The sequence below is a fragment of the Candoia aspera genome, chromosome 8 (genome assembly GCF_035149785.1).
Source record: "Candoia aspera isolate rCanAsp1 chromosome 8, rCanAsp1.hap2, whole genome shotgun sequence".
Classification (NCBI taxonomy): domain Eukaryota; kingdom Metazoa; phylum Chordata; class Lepidosauria; order Squamata; family Boidae; genus Candoia; species Candoia aspera.
The window spans coordinates 66,637,201-66,654,851 of NC_086160.1; the positions used below are offsets into that span (position 1 = coordinate 66,637,201).

At 38.6% G+C, this 17,651-nt stretch overlaps 1 protein-coding gene across 6 annotated transcripts in view; it reads left to right on the plus strand.

Moving 5' to 3' along the window:
* LIN54 (lin-54 DREAM MuvB core complex component) overlaps nt 1-17,651 on the plus strand; it is a 29,054-nt gene that overhangs the window by 6,164 nt on the left and 5,239 nt on the right. For 2 of the 6 annotated variants that reach the window (XM_063310600.1, XM_063310599.1), the window contains exons 2-13: nt 2,709-2,782; nt 3,845-4,563; nt 6,597-6,717; nt 8,749-8,894; nt 9,532-9,690; nt 10,171-10,387; nt 11,896-11,972; nt 12,130-12,327; nt 14,303-14,394; nt 15,436-15,507; nt 16,509-16,611; nt 16,852-16,989. In XM_063310600.1, coding sequence (XP_063166670.1) covers nt 3,880-4,563; nt 6,597-6,717; nt 8,749-8,894; nt 9,532-9,690; nt 10,171-10,387; nt 11,896-11,972; nt 12,130-12,327; nt 14,303-14,394; nt 15,436-15,507; nt 16,509-16,611; nt 16,852-16,989 — 2,007 coding nt within the window. In that variant the 5' untranslated portion in view covers nt 2,709-2,782; nt 3,845-3,879. The remainder of the gene's footprint in view (nt 1-2,708; nt 2,783-3,844; nt 4,564-6,596; nt 6,718-8,748; nt 8,895-9,531; nt 9,691-10,170; nt 10,388-11,895; nt 11,973-12,129; nt 12,328-14,302; nt 14,395-15,435; nt 15,508-16,508; nt 16,612-16,851; nt 16,990-17,651) is intronic. The other 4 variants (XM_063310602.1, XM_063310601.1, XM_063310603.1 and 1 more) reach the window with 4 other exon arrangements.

Below are 17,651 nucleotides of genomic sequence, written 5' to 3' on the forward strand. Positions count from 1 at the left end.
AATGGTTATCAAATAAGTTGCATCTTTTTTTAAAAAAATTAATCCTAGATCAATCCATACAAGAGAGCTGCTTACTAGTAGTAATGTGAAACTACATAATGGACAGGTATGCACCACCTAATTCAGAAGCCAATACACCACTTATATTTACATGATGCTACCACCGTTTACGCTGAGCATTTATTTTGTCCAATTATATAATGCTCCTTATCAGACAGATTTGCAGCTAAAGGATTTAAGGGACTATTTTCCAAGCAGAATTTATACCCAACTAAGTAATAAGGAAACAAAAGCCATAACAATTAAGATTTGTGTAGGAATAACTTACAGTAAACAAGAGAAGAAAACAACCTTTGTTATCTATAGTTTACAGGTAAAACTAAAATGTATAATTTGTGCTCTTCAGCCCATTTTGGATAATGGCATTTCCTTTTCTTAGGCTGTGGCTTGTAGTATGTACTTGGGCAATCAACCAGCCTATGACAAGTTGGCAGCAGCAGTAGAGAAAGCCACAGTGATACAAATTCACAGGAACCAAGGAACCAAGCTTTGCAGCATATCCAGATGCTCACTTCTTCGTATTTAAACTGGCAACACCACTACAGGTCCTAATCTCGTATGTCCACAAGTAGTCAATTTATTGATAGATTTGTATCTTGGCATGTCAGCGACCCTATACAGCATTCTATATAGAACTAACTGCCCAGTCTAGATACCAGATGGACACTAAGCTCAGAAATGTCAACATCCTTAAATAATGAACACTTTATCTTTCCAAGACACTCTATCATTGACTTGAAGAATTCTCAGACCCAAAAAAATTACAAAGAGCAATTTCACTGCAAAATATGTAAGCTACAGTTCATGCGGTGGCTTAGTTCTGTCCTTGGATTAAACATAAACAAAGGATTCGAAAGCTGCTTAACCTAACATGTTAATTGGTTCACCAGTGAAAGGATGTTTCACAGCCAAAAGATGTTTTGTAAATAGTTGCTATCTGTAGGTAATCACTACTTTTTGCCCTTGGTTTCACCTTTCTTTACTGTTACTTCTATCCGTATCCATGCACATGTTTTATGTAGGCATCATGATAATATACAAAAAGTGTAAAATAGACTAGTCCATGGAAGTTTATGACCTACTTAATTTATTTGTCTTTTAGATGCCGCAAGACTGGCCTTATTTTGTTTACTACAAAAGGCTAGCTGGGCTTCTGTCTGGAAAATGTTAATTCTGGGAACAGACCAGAGAGTAGAGATCTCCTTGCTGCAGTGCATTCAATCAGTCTGATCTACCTATTGTCCCATCAGACTGCTCTGTAGAATCTAAGGATTACCTTCAGAATACCTGCCTTGCTGTGATTTTTTTTCTTCGATTTCCCAATCAGATTCTGATTGGCAGGAGCATGGGGGAGCCAAGGAAGATGTACTGTTTCCAGTGGAAACTGATTGTTGTATCTCTGTATGAAGACCTGTTCTATGATTTTCTCTTCTGCATAACAGGCATGTATAAGCCAGTCTTGAAAAACAGGAGGGCTTTTCAGAAGATAGACAATTTTTACAGAATTTTTTAAAAAAAATACTACAGTAAAATGGTGAATTGTACATCCAGTTAAAAAAATGTATGTCAGATTTTGAGTATATGGAAACCAAGGAGTTATGAAAAAAACAAGCTGCCATATTTTTCTTCTACAGTTAACAAATTATGGAAGAATTAATTTAAATCTTACATGTGCTGTAGGATCATTTTATGTATATCACATTTCCCATTTGGGATATATCATGTAGGAATTCCTTCTTGAAACTGTCCGCTGTCACTGCGGGAAGAGGCCACTTGAGGCTGAGGTCTGCATGCAGCTCCTTGAACTCCTTCCCCTGCTTTTTTTTGGGTGATGTTCCACAGGCCAGGGGCTATGGCAGAAAAAGCTTTCTAGGTCCTGCCCAACGACACACCCTGGTCGACAGGACCCACAACACACCTCTCCTGCTGGACCTGATGGGATGGGTAGATGTGCCCAGGGAGATGCGGCCCCTCAAATATCCTTGCCCCATGTCATGTAGGGCTTCAACGGTCATAACCAGCACCTTGAATTGGACCCGGAAGCAAACTGGCAACCAATGCAGCTCATGTAGCAGAGATGTAACCTGTGCAGATCTCGGAGCACAGATAACTGCCTGCGCTGCTACACTTTGCACCAGCTGAAGCTTCTGGATAGTTTTCAAGGGCAGCCCCATGTAAAGCACATTACAGTACTCCATTCAGGAGATGACTAGGGCATGAGTGACTGAGAGTGGAGCCTCCCAGTCCAGGAATGGGCGCAACTAGCACACAACATGAAGCTGTGCAAAGGCTCTCCTGGCCACAACTGCTACCTGCTCTTCAAGCAGGAGTCATGAGTCCAGAAGAACTCCCAAGTTGCGCACTGGGTCTCTGGGGCAGTGCAACCCCATCCAGCACCAAAGATGGTAAATGCCCAGATACAGAAGGCCCTAAAACCCACAGCCACTCAGTCTTTCCAGGGTTCAGTTGAAGCCTGTTGTTCCCCATCCAGACCCCCACAGCCTTCAGGCACTGAGAGAGGATAGCAACACGGTATATATATTTGTCTTTGGCAAAAATGTCAAAAGGGAGGGGGAATATCCTGACAGCATAGCATTTTCTCAATCTAGACTGGATCTGAAAATAACAGACATTGTTATCTTTTGTAGCTTCAGCAGATGGTGCTGCACGATGATGCTTTTGGAGGTACACTGATGTGGAGCAGGATTTAAAAGAAAGTCAGGTAATTATGTTGAATAGAATTCTTGTATGATATATCCCATGTCACTGCTGCATAGTGCCAAACAGTGTCCAATCTAGACATTTGTCAGTGTGCCAAGAATTTCATATCTTCCCTACTTCCATCAAAATATTGAGTATGAATTCCCAATATTCTTTAAATTACTCTGGTTCTGTAAATAATAATAATAATAATAATAATAATACTGTAATAATACATATTTTGTTTTATAGAAATGAAGTTATTTATTTATTTATCAAATTTATATAGCCACCCATTTCATGAGAAGGGCCTTTTGGCTAGCCACAGGCTCCCCTTCGTGCTCCAACCCAAGTCTCTTCATGCAGCATTGGTGCCACTGCAAGCTTTTAAATAAATCTATAAATATTGTATGCAGGGATCACTTTCAGAGAGTTTGCTGTTGAAAAGGGATGGGATAACCTGTCCCTACATGCTGAGATTTCCAAAAAAAAATCCTGCCAGCACCGTGATTAGGTATAATGAAAGCTTCTATTGGTGCCAAAGGAGGTGTTTTTTTTTTTAAAAAAAGGAATTAATTGCCATTTGGCTATGATTCATATTTGGTGGGAAAAGGGTTAACCCTCCTCTCCCTGTGTAATATGAAATCAGAATATCTTCCACTCACAAATATGTGTCATACTTTTGCCAGTGAGAACTTCGCATTAAAACCTAAGCATGAAAACCTAAGGGTGGAAAGGTGTGTCTCTTGTTTCCCCAGACTGGCTAAAGTTGAAAAAGATTTTTCCATTGGTTATTCAATATATTTATGGCTGATAAGTGATTAGGACTGGGAATGTCCTGCTTTGCAGCTCAGGCTCCTGGTTTCTGAGGTATACTGCTTTCAATATAATTAGTAGCTGTTCTTATTAACAGATTAATGATAGCTAATGGGGGAAGGGGTGCTAATAGTGACAAGTATTTACCTGCAGTTGATGATACATCGCTTCCACAATTATATGCTGTCTGGCTATGACCCATAGGATGTTTCAAGTTGTGTAGTTTTGTGGAACATGAAAATTGAACTATTTAAAAATGTCACTGCAGTGGCTTCTGTTGAGCCTACCGTCAACATCTGCAGAATGGAGGTTGTGTCAGCAGAAGTGAACAGCTTGCTCCCTGAGGAGATCATGGACACAGGTATAGCATTGGAGGAAGATGGGAACATCGAGGCTGTAATTGTGGGTGACACTATTCCTATGGAAACAGAACTGGAGGGAATGGCAAATGTGAGCTCTGCTGATGATCATACTACTACTGGTACATCATCAGTCACTACAGAATCTGTCACGTTGCCCAGCAATTGTGTGAGCCATGTTACTGGCAATCCTGCCTTTGTAAAATCTGATGCTGGTGTGACTGCACAACCTTCTTTTCAAAGTGGCCTTCAAAAACTGGGTACCCAGACTCCTGTCTCTTTATCAACCAATCAGATTATTCTTAACAAGGCAACTGACTTGAAAATTGGTAAACAGACCATAAAGCAGGAAGGTCAAAAACTCATAGTAACAACTCTGGGCAAGCCTGGACAGCCAATTGTCTTAGCGCTACCCCACAACCAGCTGTCACAGTCTCAGAAGACCACATCACAAGTACAAGCAAGTGACTCCAAGGTTTCAGCACAGCAATTCAAGGTGGTCACAATTGGAGGAAGGCAAGAGGTGAAACCCGTCATTGGTGTATCTACCTTGAGTCCAGGGTGCCAGCTGGTAAATACTGCAACCCAGTCATCTGTACTGCAGACCCAGCAATTAAAAGCAGTGCAGGTAAGAAGGACTTTTATTGATTATTCCCTTTGCAATAAAATTGCTGTACTATTGGGAATTCCCTTTGGTGGCAGCAATATGTTTGGAGGACAATTGGCCAAGGAAAAGGACCCCAGTAAATTTTTGAAGAGCAAATTTAAAATATAGTGGAAGTGATGAGTAATTTTAAATAATAGACTAACTGTCCATTGAGATGGGTGTGTAGCAGTACATAACAGGAAGTGCTTCCTCAAAATTATAAGACTTTGGAAACTTGACTTTTTCCCAGGTCTTGGTTTTGGTGAGATGGTGAGCCTCTTTTAGGATTTACCTGTTAGTCTGAATGTTTTCTTCTGGGACATCACTGTTCTTTTCTTACTAGTTTGGTTTCTACTGTTTTTAATGTTGCGTGCTACCCAGAGTCTTACGGAGTTGATCAACTCTCTAAAGTAAATAAATAAATAAATCAGATTATTACCAGAAGTAAAAGTTGGCAGTTTGGAAACCAGCCTTAAGGCTTGTCTTGTTCAGATGCACTGAAGAATAAAAGTACATACTATGTGAAGAAAATGTGAGGAGTGAAAACTATATATGCAAGCACATAAACATATACAAAAATTGAAACTTCAGTATAGCAGTGATTCATGGGGGTAACCATAAGCTCAAGAAATGTTAGATCTTCATGCCCATGTTCAATATTCCTTTGGTTCTGGCCTATCATGTAAAAGCAAAGTTGCTGGTTTTAGGCCATATTCCCACCTGAATCTACGTGGCATCTTGTTGCTTCTTAAAAATCTAGACTGATATAGAATGCCTTCTGAATGTATGGCACTGGAGAATATTTCATGTTCTCCAGAATAATAGAAATTCAGCTTTCTTTATACTCTTCATTGTATTCCTTATTTGTGGCTTAGCTTCTACATTCTTGAGAATGGGAGAATATGGTAGGAGAGGGCCTGCACAGGCCTGCTCCTTAAGCCTAGTCAATTTTCTATTCTCTGTTTTTGACCAACTACAGAGGCATCTGTTCAGTTATCTCTGTAGTTGTCCAGTACACTTGTTTGTTCATTACAGGTTAGCATTTAATTAAGGAAAATAAAGTATAATGATTTCCCAGAAACGGCTGAGTAAAAAATGCTGTTTCAAGGAAGCTTTAATAGACTAAAATTCTGGTTCTTTTAGTAGAAAACTCGCATTTATTCATTCTGCTCTGAAAACTTACATCTAAAAATAAAGAATCCATTGATAGTTGTAATGCTGCCTTTAATGTATTATTGTAGTCGGCTAGTTTTTGGAATTGACTAGGTTCACATGTTGTAATAATCCATAATACGTTTGCTTGGTTTTATACGTTGTATGGTTTTATACGTTGTATGAACCCCGCCAATTGTGGTTTATTCAGTAAATTGTGGTGCAAAAACAAGGGAGGAAGGCAAGCAGAAATCACCTGAAACACTGGCTCAACTGGCCTCTTCCCTCGCTTCAGGCACAGCCATTACCATCAACTGCTCTGTGTAAAGGATAATATAAGTTTGTTGTTTTAAAATAGTGTTTACTGAAATTTCATTTATAATTATCTATATTGCTTGTAAGCCAGTTTGGGAAGATTCTTATTTGGAATAGAAGGATATAAATGTAATAACCAAACCAATGTGTGAACCTATCAATTGAGTTGTTTATTTTTGCTTCCCATCCGTTTATTACACACACACGCACACACACCATCTGCATATATTCTACAGTCTGCATTGAGATTGTCACTGCCTTGGGCCAGGGACTTTCTTTCTTAAATTATTATGCACCAAGTAACTCTGCAAAGAACCAGGACTATTTAGGCCACAGGCATTCCTCATTGGCTGGATCCTCTCCCAGTACTAATGAATACTTGTCCTATCAATGCATCTTTAATGTGATAGGAACAGTCTGGGCTGTTCTTTTACTTCTGTTTTTGGGGTACTATCTGTGGAGTGGGGGCAGGGCTGGTTCCCCCTTGCTTCTGTTTGGGTTTACTTCTTAATAAATGAATGGTTATTGGATTTCTCATTGTTTTTTAGATTGCTAAGAAAACCAGGACACCAACCTCAGCCCCAGTGATAACGAAACTGATCATCACAAAACCAATCAATAGCAAAGCAGTTACCGGGCAGACAACTCAAGTATCACCAGTCATTGCAGGTTTATATATAAAATATATATTAATGGCTTTTTATATTGTGCTGTTTACCCAGGGTATACAAAGTGAACTGGAAGGATAAACTGATGTTTGATGGATTTTGGTTTCCTAGGGGATTTTCTGCCCTTTTCCACTCCTAGTTTCTTGAAATTCCTCGAAGTAGTATCTGTCCTTCTGCTCACCATCAGTACTCATGACAGTATCACCGCCAAACATCAGGAGGGTATTAGGTTATGGAACTCCCTAGACCAGCTTTCCTCAACGTTGATACTTTCCAGATATTTAGGCTTCAACTCTGCAAAGTACATCTGGTGGGGAAGTCTGGGAGTTGGTCCCTACCTCTGGAGGGGACCCACATTGGGGAAACCTGCACTAGACCTGAGGCTATTCAGATATAGTAGGACAATGAGTTCAGCACGCCCAGCTAAGGCAACCAAAAGGCCCAGCTGGCTGCGAATTCCAGGAGTTATCATCCAAGCATCTGGATGATGTTATTTTGAGGAAAGCTGCTCTAGAGCATCACTCAGTGTAAAAGGGAGTAGGATTTGTAGGTTCATTCTTTTGTGGTTTAAAGAACCATTTTTCTAGACATGGGTGCTTTGAATGCCAGCCATAAAATGACCATTCCTGCCCTGTTTTTCATACAGTTCTCTGGTGAGGTAGAAAGTATACAAAAGCTTAGAGTCTTATCTTTTCTTTAGAAGTTCAGATCCTGGACTTATTTGGTTGGGATACAGGCAATCATCTTACCATGTGCAATTATAGAAAGCTTGCTAGTTTTTATAAATGTGTGTTGAAGTGCAGGAATGCATTCTTGGTTGGCTTTGAATTATGCTCTCATTTTTGTTAATCCATATGGAGTTATTGACAAGTTTTGTCGCTAAGAAATCAATATATTGATTGTACATATCACCTGAAGCTTAACTGCCACATTTTAGCATACTTCCTATTTTTGTGTTAGAGCAATAGTTCAATCTGTTCTAACTTAGAAAATCTTATTTTTTTCAGTGCAACAGTGTTGGAATCATTTGCATTTTTCCCTTTTGCTCAAGAAAAACAAATAGTCATATTAAATCTTAAAATCAATATTAATTGCTTCTCTTTCTTTACTACAGAAGAGATACAGGGGCAAAAAATTGCAGTTTCAGTTACAAAACACACATAGGAGGGGTGGACTGTAGAGGGAAGGGAGTTAAATTCCAGATATAAAGTCTGGTATAAATTTATCTGGAATATTGGATCTGATTAATAAAAAAAATCTTATTTGTCTTTTATTATGCTTAGCAAATTCTTAAGGCCAGAATTGTGGTCAAGACTATATCAACATTTTGGGGTTATAATAAGATGCATTACTATAAAAATTGTACTTGTTCAAAAGACAATAGTGGCTTTGTTTTTTTTAATAATGTGGGTGGTTCTCCAGTTATGTGAAAAAGTATTTTTTTTAAACTGCTGTTTAGGATATCTGCTTACCTGGTGGCGTTTTAGGTGAAGACTGTGATTTACTTTGTATTACACTTGTTTTTGATTGTTAAAGTATTCTAAATTTTTATTTTATTTTTTTAAAAATAAAACATTTAAGTAGGTAGGCTATTCAAGAGAGAGAAATAAATCAATGAAGTATGCAATATATCTTATGGAAGTTGGTGCCACAAAATGTGATGATTGCAGGAGTCTAGATTTAGATTGTTTATTTTTAAAGGTGAGTGGTCTGCCATTAAAACCAAATCCTGTAGAGCAGCCATGGAAAGGGCTAATGCCTTCAGTGGAAATTTCCCTTTACCAGCAAATCTAGCACTCTATTATCTATCTATCTATCTATCTATCTATCTATCTATCTATCTATCTATCTATCTATCTATCTATCAAATTTATCACCGCCCATCTCCCAAAAGGGACTCTGGGCGGTTTACAATAAAACATCATTTTATATATTGTAATAATACAATATTATTTCTAAAGTGTGTCATCTTAGCCAAGAAGATGGGTAAGATAGTAACCTATAATCATCAGTTCTCTCTGTTTTTCTACAGGTAGAGTTCTTACACAGGCTGCTCCAGGGACACCTCCAAAAACTGTAACTATATCAGAAAGTGGAGTTATTGGGACAACTTTAAGTTCTACAATGCAGGAGGCACCAAATAAGATAGCGATCTCTCCTTTGAAATCCCCAAATAAGGTAAAACCTATGTTTCAATTGCATGCATGCATGCATGCATGCGTGCATGTGTGTGTGTGTGTGTGTGTAGTCTGACTCCAGTTTTCACATCTGAGACATACTACTAAGAAAATCTGCAGGCCATTCTCTTGTTTGCATGCATGGGTTGATTGAAAATGATTGCAATTTATAGATGTGTTCCACTTAAACTAAGTTAGTCTGATTCTGAAATTGACTTTCTAAAATGCTCTGGCTGTTTTCAGTTATTTTAGCATTATCTGTTCTCTGGTATCATTCTGCAATGGGAGTATGTGCTAAAGGGAAACTCAAAAATCCTCCAAATAAAATGGATCTGACAGAAAATATTATGTGTTGTCAGTGAAGGAATGCAAATATATCACTACAGCAATGCAAACTCTATAGCTGCCACCTCCACCCCTCTCACCACTTCCCTCCCCCCTGTTGATAATAGGATTACTTTTTTCCAAAGTAGCATAAAACAGCCCCACTGCATTTTGGGTCCCCTTGCTCATTTTGCCCCAAAATCCTGCCTAGGTGACACCACTGAACCAATATTGTGGTAAATCTTGACCTCTTATGCATTTGCAATGTTACATGTTTTAAAGTTGGGATTCTGTACTTGTGTGATCCTGTTAAGCAGCTAACCGTGGTGTCGGTCGCCTCGCAGCCTCCAAGCTCCCCACAGAAAACAGTTGGTGTTCCTCTAAATGTAGCCCTGGGACAACAGATTCTCACAGTGCAGCATTCAACACCCTCTTCCCCAGGAAAAGCTGTAGCTAACAATACGACTGCTCAGGTACACACTCATTTGAGTCCCATTCTGAGAACCTGTTCTTCAGATTGTGATTTGCAGCATTACATAGCTTCAGGCACGACTGATTGTTTATCTTTGTTATTTCTGCTTGCTTGCTTGCTTGCTTGCTTGCTTGCTTGCTTGCTTGCTTGCTTGCTTGCTTCTTTCTTTCTTTCTTTCTTTCTTTCTTTCTTTCTTTCTTTCTTTCTTTCTTTCTTTCTTTCTTTCTTTCTTTCTTTCTTTCTTTCTTTCTTTCTAATAAATTGAAATGAAGCACTATTGAAAAGAATAGCTTAAAGCCAACCCAGAATCAAGCAACATTCTACTATACTCAGCAAATAGCTTCTGGCCTAAGAATGAATAGTGTTGTAGGACTGTTTCATCTGTACATTAGTCTCAGACCGGAATTATGCTGACTCTCATTAGAAATAAAAAAATTGGTTTGCCAGCAGTCTCAGAAATAACTTTGTATTGTTTTAACAGGCTGTGAAATCCGCAGTACAGACCCTCACTGTTGGGGGAGTGAGTACTTCTCAATTTAAGACGATAATTCCCTTGGCAACAGCACCTAACGTCCAGCAAATTCAGGTACCTGGAAGCAAATTCCATTATGTCCGGCTTGTAACTGCCACAACTGCCAATAGCACAGCACAACCAACCAATCAGAATCCCAGCACCAGCACCACATCCCTCCAGCAAGGTTAGAAGTGTCCTTATTTGAATATTTTTATGATAATTGGAACGTGCTTAAGGAAAATACAAATAGGAAGCTACGAAGGGGATTTGAAAAGAATGGCAAATTGGAACAGATGCTTTGTGCAAGTGGAAAGCCTAATGCTGAGCTGGAAATGGTTCTGTATTTTTTAATAGTTTTAGGATTTATAGTTGAAACACAATTATTATTGATCTTTGCTTAGTTGGAGAATGTCTCAGTTTCATTAAGAATTAGATTACGACCATAGCTTGCTTGTCTTATTCACGTGATTAGCTTTGCTTCAGAATTTTTGGATGTGTCTTAGAATTACAATAATTTTGTGTGGCATTATTTTTCATGGCTTGTGTAGATATTAGCCAACCATGTAATAAAGATTTGATATTTATGTTCACTTTTACTTAGAGTTCTGAAAGATTTTCTTCTAAAAATAGACCATTTAGCAAAATGGGTGTACAGCTTTATTGATTAATTTCATAACAGTACTTTGGACCATTACCCAGTTTCATTGTTTTGTCACTTGATTTTCAATTAGTATGTTTGCAAGTGGGATTTGCATCAGAATGTTGCAATGTACAGTGATATCCCTCCAGGTGGCTTCATTTTGCTTCCCCTCCCAGTTTCCATTCTCCCCATCACTGTGACCACTTCATGGTCACTGGACACATTTTACCTTCATCGGAATTGAGTGGTTGATGGAGGAGGTCCCCTATTCAAGTTGTGTCTGAAATCTTGGTGTTTCTGCATGCCTTGGAACTCTCTTAAGCCTGCTTGTGAATTATTAGCAGGTTCTGTAGAACAAACCATTGCAGTGTGGAGTGCTTCCAAGCATCCCTGTACAGCCCTGCAGCACAGTGAGTTTCCCCCCTTCTCTTGCTGTACTTTTCCCTTTCTAAGGCAAATTTGTGATTTGGTGGGCGGGAGGTCACCCCACTAGGATTTTCTCTATTATTTTTTTAAAGCCACCTGCAACCTTTGGTTCCCCAAGCCTGCTAATATTATCATAGCAGTAATTAGCATAAGCAATAATTCTTGGGAAACAAAATTGGAATTAGAATACATAACCCTAAAATCAGCTCAGAGCTGCTTTGACCTATTTTTGCATTAAAGTTACCAAAATGAATGGAGTGCATATGTTTCTGTGGAAATTATATTGCTCCATTTAAAATGCATATATGCACCATGTACTTATTTCGTTTCCCTGACATTAGATTCTAAATGAAATTGTATCTGGCTTGTATAACAAGCATTTTGCAATTCATGACATTTTTCTGTAGCTACTTACATATGGACAGGAATTGCGTTTCTCCAACACTGGGACCTGCTAGGTAGCATTTCTTGCTGAAGATGGCATAGCTCAAGATGGATCTACCAGCTTACTTTCTAATAGATGAGAATGAGGGAGGACTGGCTAACTAAGGAAGCTGCCTACCCTTTTCTTAATGTCTTAGTCTAGAAAGTTGCATATTGTATCTGATGCAATTTCTTTTGAACAGCAAAGCCAGTGGTGGTGAATGCAACCCCCGTACGGATGTCTGTCCCAATTATTCCAGCAACGCAGACAGTCAAACAAGTGAGTTCCACGTGCACCAACTTCATATGAATCCCTAGTTTTTTCCTAGAAGCTTTCAGTTAGTTCAACTCTCTCACTATCCTTACGAAGTTATTTGCTGCAAAAGATTATAGTTTGGTATGCAAGAAAGATATCCTGAATATTTCCTTCCTTGCAGGTGGCACCCAAACCAATGAATACGACTTCACAGATAGTTACCACAAGCCAGCCACAACAAAGACTTATTATGCCTGCCACACCACTGCCACAAATCCAACCCAACCTCGCCAACCTTCCCCCTGGCACTGTCCTGACCCCTGCCCCTGGCACAGGAAATGTGGGATATGCTTTTCTCCCAGCTCAGTATGTTACACAGGTATGGTGTTCTTACGGGGAAAAAAATCAACAAAAATAATCAGGGCTATGTAGTGTTTATAACTTAATACTGTTGGAGGAGAGGCTAGAGAACATGTCTACTTGGTAGTTTAAGGCAGTGTTTCTCAGCATTCTGAACCTCTTCAACATGCTGGCTGGGGAATTCTGGGAGTTGAAGTCAACACATCTTAAAGTTGCTGAGATTGAGAAACACTGGTTCAAGGGATGTGATTTTAGATACTCCGAAGTATTTTTTCATCTGTTGTATATTATTGAAAATGTAAATCACTTTGGTCCTCAAATGATAAAATGATTTTTTGTTTTCAAATGTCTGTGAGGAGGATTTACTTGCTAGAACTAAAAATGGGGAGGGTGTCTTGGATTAATATTGGAAGCACACTTTATTCTGTTATATGGAAGCAGGTGTAACAGTTTCCTCTATTTTTGACAATAAAACTTTTGGGATTCTCTCACTTGTATTTCAAACTACGTTGAAATATTTTTGGGAAATGCTTGCTATCCATACATTAGGAAGATGAGAAAATTAATCTTATGTAGGGACTTCCTTCATAGAATGTAGTTATGCTCACAATGGTTTAAATTATCAGGTTCCATTCTAGTCCATCTTGGAGTGCACTAGTGTTTTCTACCACAGTTTAGGAACTGCTACCAAAGGAAGCTCATTGGTAAGGTTAAGTCTCAGAAGTAACCTCTGATTTTTTTTTCCATTTTGAAAGTTGAGATTAAAAATTGTATGTGAAGCAGTTACATACCTGCTTAATGGAGCCTAGAATTGGTCAGTTGCTCTCCTGATAAGACAGGGAATATGTTCTCTATTCCCTAAAATCCAGAAAAATTTACAGAGCAGGGCTGTAAGAAATGAAATGCAACATAATGTAATTTGATGGAGCAGAACGTATTTTTGCAGTATCACATTTAGAGAAACTCAACCTGGCAATAATTAAAAGGTCAGTGCAGGCAAGAAAGAAAGAACAACTGTTCTTAAACATCATCTTCTGCAGCCTGTGCATTCTTCAGATGTGTGGACATCACTTCCCAGAATTCCCCAGCTAACATTCTGAGAATACTGGGAGTTGAAATCCATAATTTGGAGGGCAGCCAGGTTGTGTAAAACATGCAGAAAAAAAGTTATGATAGCAGAATACTATTGTAGAAAGCCAAGATATGAATAGGGAAAATGAGGTTCACAAGCTTTATGTTGGACACACTTTTTCCTTTGACTCTAATTTTTCCAGGTATTATTGCACATTTTGAATGAACACTTGGATCAGTTTTCATTTTGTTTTTGTTTTTAAGGTGCTTATCTATTCTAATGTTACCTAGTCTTAAATTTATTGGGGAGAGGGGGGTATCATAAAATGAATTTCAGAAGACTTGTAAAGAAATGTTTTATAGAAATCCACTAACAGCAGTAAGGGATCCAAAGCAAATAGGGGAACTGCAGAGGAACTGTAACATTATTGTAAAAAACAGTGTTGGGAACAAGATGCCCTATGCTCAGCATAGGATTCCTGTTAGTTTTCTACATTTTATCTACATACCTGTGGAATTTTTACCTACTAAAGCAAGAGTGCTCTGACAGCACAAATTGCAAATCAGTGTAGTAGTATAATTGACTTTTTACATATTTTTAGTCAAGCAGGCTTTTATTTTAAGAGACATCTGTTGAATCTGCCTAGCTTTTTTTTAACTTTAAAGTCAAGCTTTTATCTAGTCATAATCAAAGATTGCAACTACAATACAAGAGGTTGGAATATCCATATAGGCATACTGAATTTGAAGATACCACTCAAGAATGAAGAAAGAATGAAAGCCATACTGGCCAAAAATAGCAATGAACAACATCTTCTGACTTCCAGGCATGGAAAAAGAAGGGTGTGTGATTAATGTAGCTATTTGTGAAAGTCCTCATCTACAGACAGCATGTCATGCACTAACTATGTCTGTTTTTTAAGCTACAGCAGCCATCTTGTGTCTCCATAGCAAGCAGTACTAGTCTTAGTGGGACATCAAGTATCCAGACCCAAGCCCGACTTCCGTTCAATGGGTGGGTATTGTCTACATAAATTGTGCAACATGTATACTACGTGAAAGGAGATGGGGTTGGGAAAACTGTTTAATGTTCAACTACTAAAGAACAGCTTCTGCAATCATAGTGTTCTCTCAAAGGCCAGGAAATTATTTCTTTCCATAGCAGTGATACTGAAGATTTTCCCTCCTTGCTTTACATATGGCCTGGCTGCCTGGTTAAGTTGTGTGTTACTGATTTGGTTGATAGTATATTTCATCCTGAAGGCACAAGGCAGAAAACAATGTGAAAACAGGCCATTAAAAATAGAAAAACACAGACAGAGGATCTTACAAATATGCAGCCATCTATTCGGCTTGGTCTTTGTACAGAAGAATCCAGTAAAAGAAGAGCCACTCCGTACAGCTTATTTTTACATCATATTTTCCTTATGATGCAGAATCTTTAAATTTATAAATTTTAGTGGCAGGTTTGAGGAAAGTGGCATATATGGGATTGCCTTTCCCTGTTTCTTAGAGAAAGGGAAGCTCTGTAGTTACCACCTGAACAAGTTCCTTTTTAGAGTGTATAAATGTGTATGACTTTCGAAAGAGCTTACCTATGAATTTTGGATTGTTGCTAATGTGGACATACTTGCTAATGGGATAGAGGCAATCCAAAAGCAGTGACTGAAGTTGAGACTTAGTAAGAAGCTATCATCTGAGAACAGTGTCTGTTTGGAATGGCCGAACGACTGATTGCACCTGATTCTCATCTAAAGATGTGTCCTACTGGAAAGAGCCTGGGGATAAAGCCAGAGCAGCCTCTGCTTCACTGGGTGTCTTAGACAATTTGTTTCTCATAACAAACCTGCATTGTTCTTCTGATATGTTTGTCTGTTCAGGCCGTTTGCTCAATGCGGGTCAGTGATACTTCTGTCCTCTGATTGTGGAACATGTTGAGCTGACTTGAGTAGGCTAAATTGTGAACAATATTATGTTGCTCAACTGAACAGACAATTCAGCAGAAAGGTTGTATTCTCCTTTGGAAAATAAAATCATACTGAAATCTGTTTTCTAGGATAATCTCCTCTGAATCTGCAAATCGTCCAAGAAAGCCTTGCAACTGTACAAAATCACTGTGTCTTAAGCTGTGAGTGTAATATATTTAACCTCTTCAAATGCTTAAAAGCCCACTTTTCCGTATATTAGAAGAAAAGCCACATTTTCCCAGGGATTGCACTTTTACAATTATCCTCTAAACGTACTGAGTGTCAGATGATACTGTCCATTTGCACAGTTGGAGCAGGCATCTTTGTGCAATGTTCAGGCAAACCATCAATAAATATGGTTCACAGAGTAGAGGTACAAGCAAAATTTCTTTTTCTGATATCCCCAAGCTATCTCCAGCATGAATTCATGGCTGCTAAACTGAAGGAAACCTACCTTTTCCTTTAGGGAACAGTCCGTACTAGCTTATTTCCTTATTTTTATATTGATACTAACCAATCTATATGGCTGCCCACCCGCCAAAGCGATTCTGGGTAGCTAACAAAATGTTAAAAACAGTAATTAACAGAAAGAATATTTTTTAAAAAAGACAAAAGCTGGCTGCCAACCACATTATATCATCTCCCAAGATGGACACATCTAACATTCCAGGCCAAATGCCTGTGGAAAACTCAGGTTTTTAATACCTTACAAAAGCCTAACAAGGTTGGAGCCAATTGAATCGGGAGGAGGGGGCCATTCCAGCTCCATGTGAGGTGAATGTCAAAAGCCTTTTCTTTAGAGGCAGCCCATGTTTCTGGTCTTCAATTTATTTGTCCCTTTGAAGAGCCTGGACACTTTTTTAATGCTCATGACAGGTTGAGAGTTCCTGTTAAACCCAAGATTAACATGCTTATGCTCATGAGTAGAGGAACCAGTATTCCCCACATGTTCATCTTTGTATATGATTGGGCAGTTATTTCAGATAAGGTCCAGTAGGCTGCCACCATCCCCTTCCATTCAGAAGCTTTTCCCAATACTTAAGGGATTCTGTTTGGTTGGATGCAGAAGAGAGTGAGGATGGGAAGAAGTCAGAAACCCTTCTCTGAATTGAGCGCAATATGGTCAAGTGTCATTAGAGGTTTTGTTTTGTTTTGTTTACAGATATTGTGATTGCTTTGCAAATGGGGAGTTCTGTAACAACTGCAACTGTACAAATTGCTATAACAACCTGGACCATGAAAATGATAGACAAAAAGCAATCAAGGTAAGATTTGTTTAAAAAATAATAATCCAGTGCCATAAGCAGGGGAATCTTGGTGAAGTAGATTTCCCAAGTTCGCTGTACCCATGACTTCCTTCCTGAACCGTGGGTGGAAGCCACAATTGTTGCCTTTGTTAGATTAGATGGATATTTTTGCCAGTTTTTCTGCAAAGGGCAGGAAGCTGAATCTCTAGCATTTTGTTTCTTTGTGGTGGATCTCTCTCTTTATATTTACTTTGTTAGGCCTGCCTGGACAGAAATCCTGAAGCCTTTAAACCTAAAATAGGGAAGGGAAAGGAAGGCGAGTCGGACAGGCGACACAGCAAAGGTTGTAACTGCAAAAGGTCTGGGTGCCTCAAAAATTATTGCGAATGCTATGAGGTAAAAAGGAGCTTTTTGTTGATGCTTTCTTTGTTCAGCCTTGTGAAATCAAGTATTTCAAAACTCTAATCTTTTAGTTTTAAAATTGACATGGAATACTGATACCTTACACCTATTAAAAATCCAGAGTTAAGTAGGTGTTCAGTCACCGAAAACCTAGTTAAATAAAAATACTTTCAGTGCTTCTAAAAAATCCCTAACACTGATTGATCTTCTTAAGGGAGACAATTCCACTGTCTCACTTCTACAAAGGCCTTCCACCATACTCTCCCTATTTAATAATCCTTTCTGTGTATGTGATAGTGACTGTTTTTCAGGTTTTCCTGTTTCTATTCTGATAATTGTTTTGTCAAATTACTTCAATGAATATCATTTCTACAATAGAAGCTTCATAACTGTAGGTCTTTGAGAGAGGAGCAGAAGGTAAAAACTATACCCCCTTTTAAAAGTGATCTTATATTCTAGTCGAGCAATAGGTGGAAAAATCTTCCTATGGTAGATGGGATAATATTTCAGAGTAGTAAGCTTTTCAGAAACAATACAATATCTTTAATTGATGTAATTCAATTTTATTTCCTCCTGTCCTTACCAGTTTAGTAACAATTTTTTGGGTTTGTCTGTTAGTATTAACTTTCTATACTATTTCTCAAAGCGCTTATGCT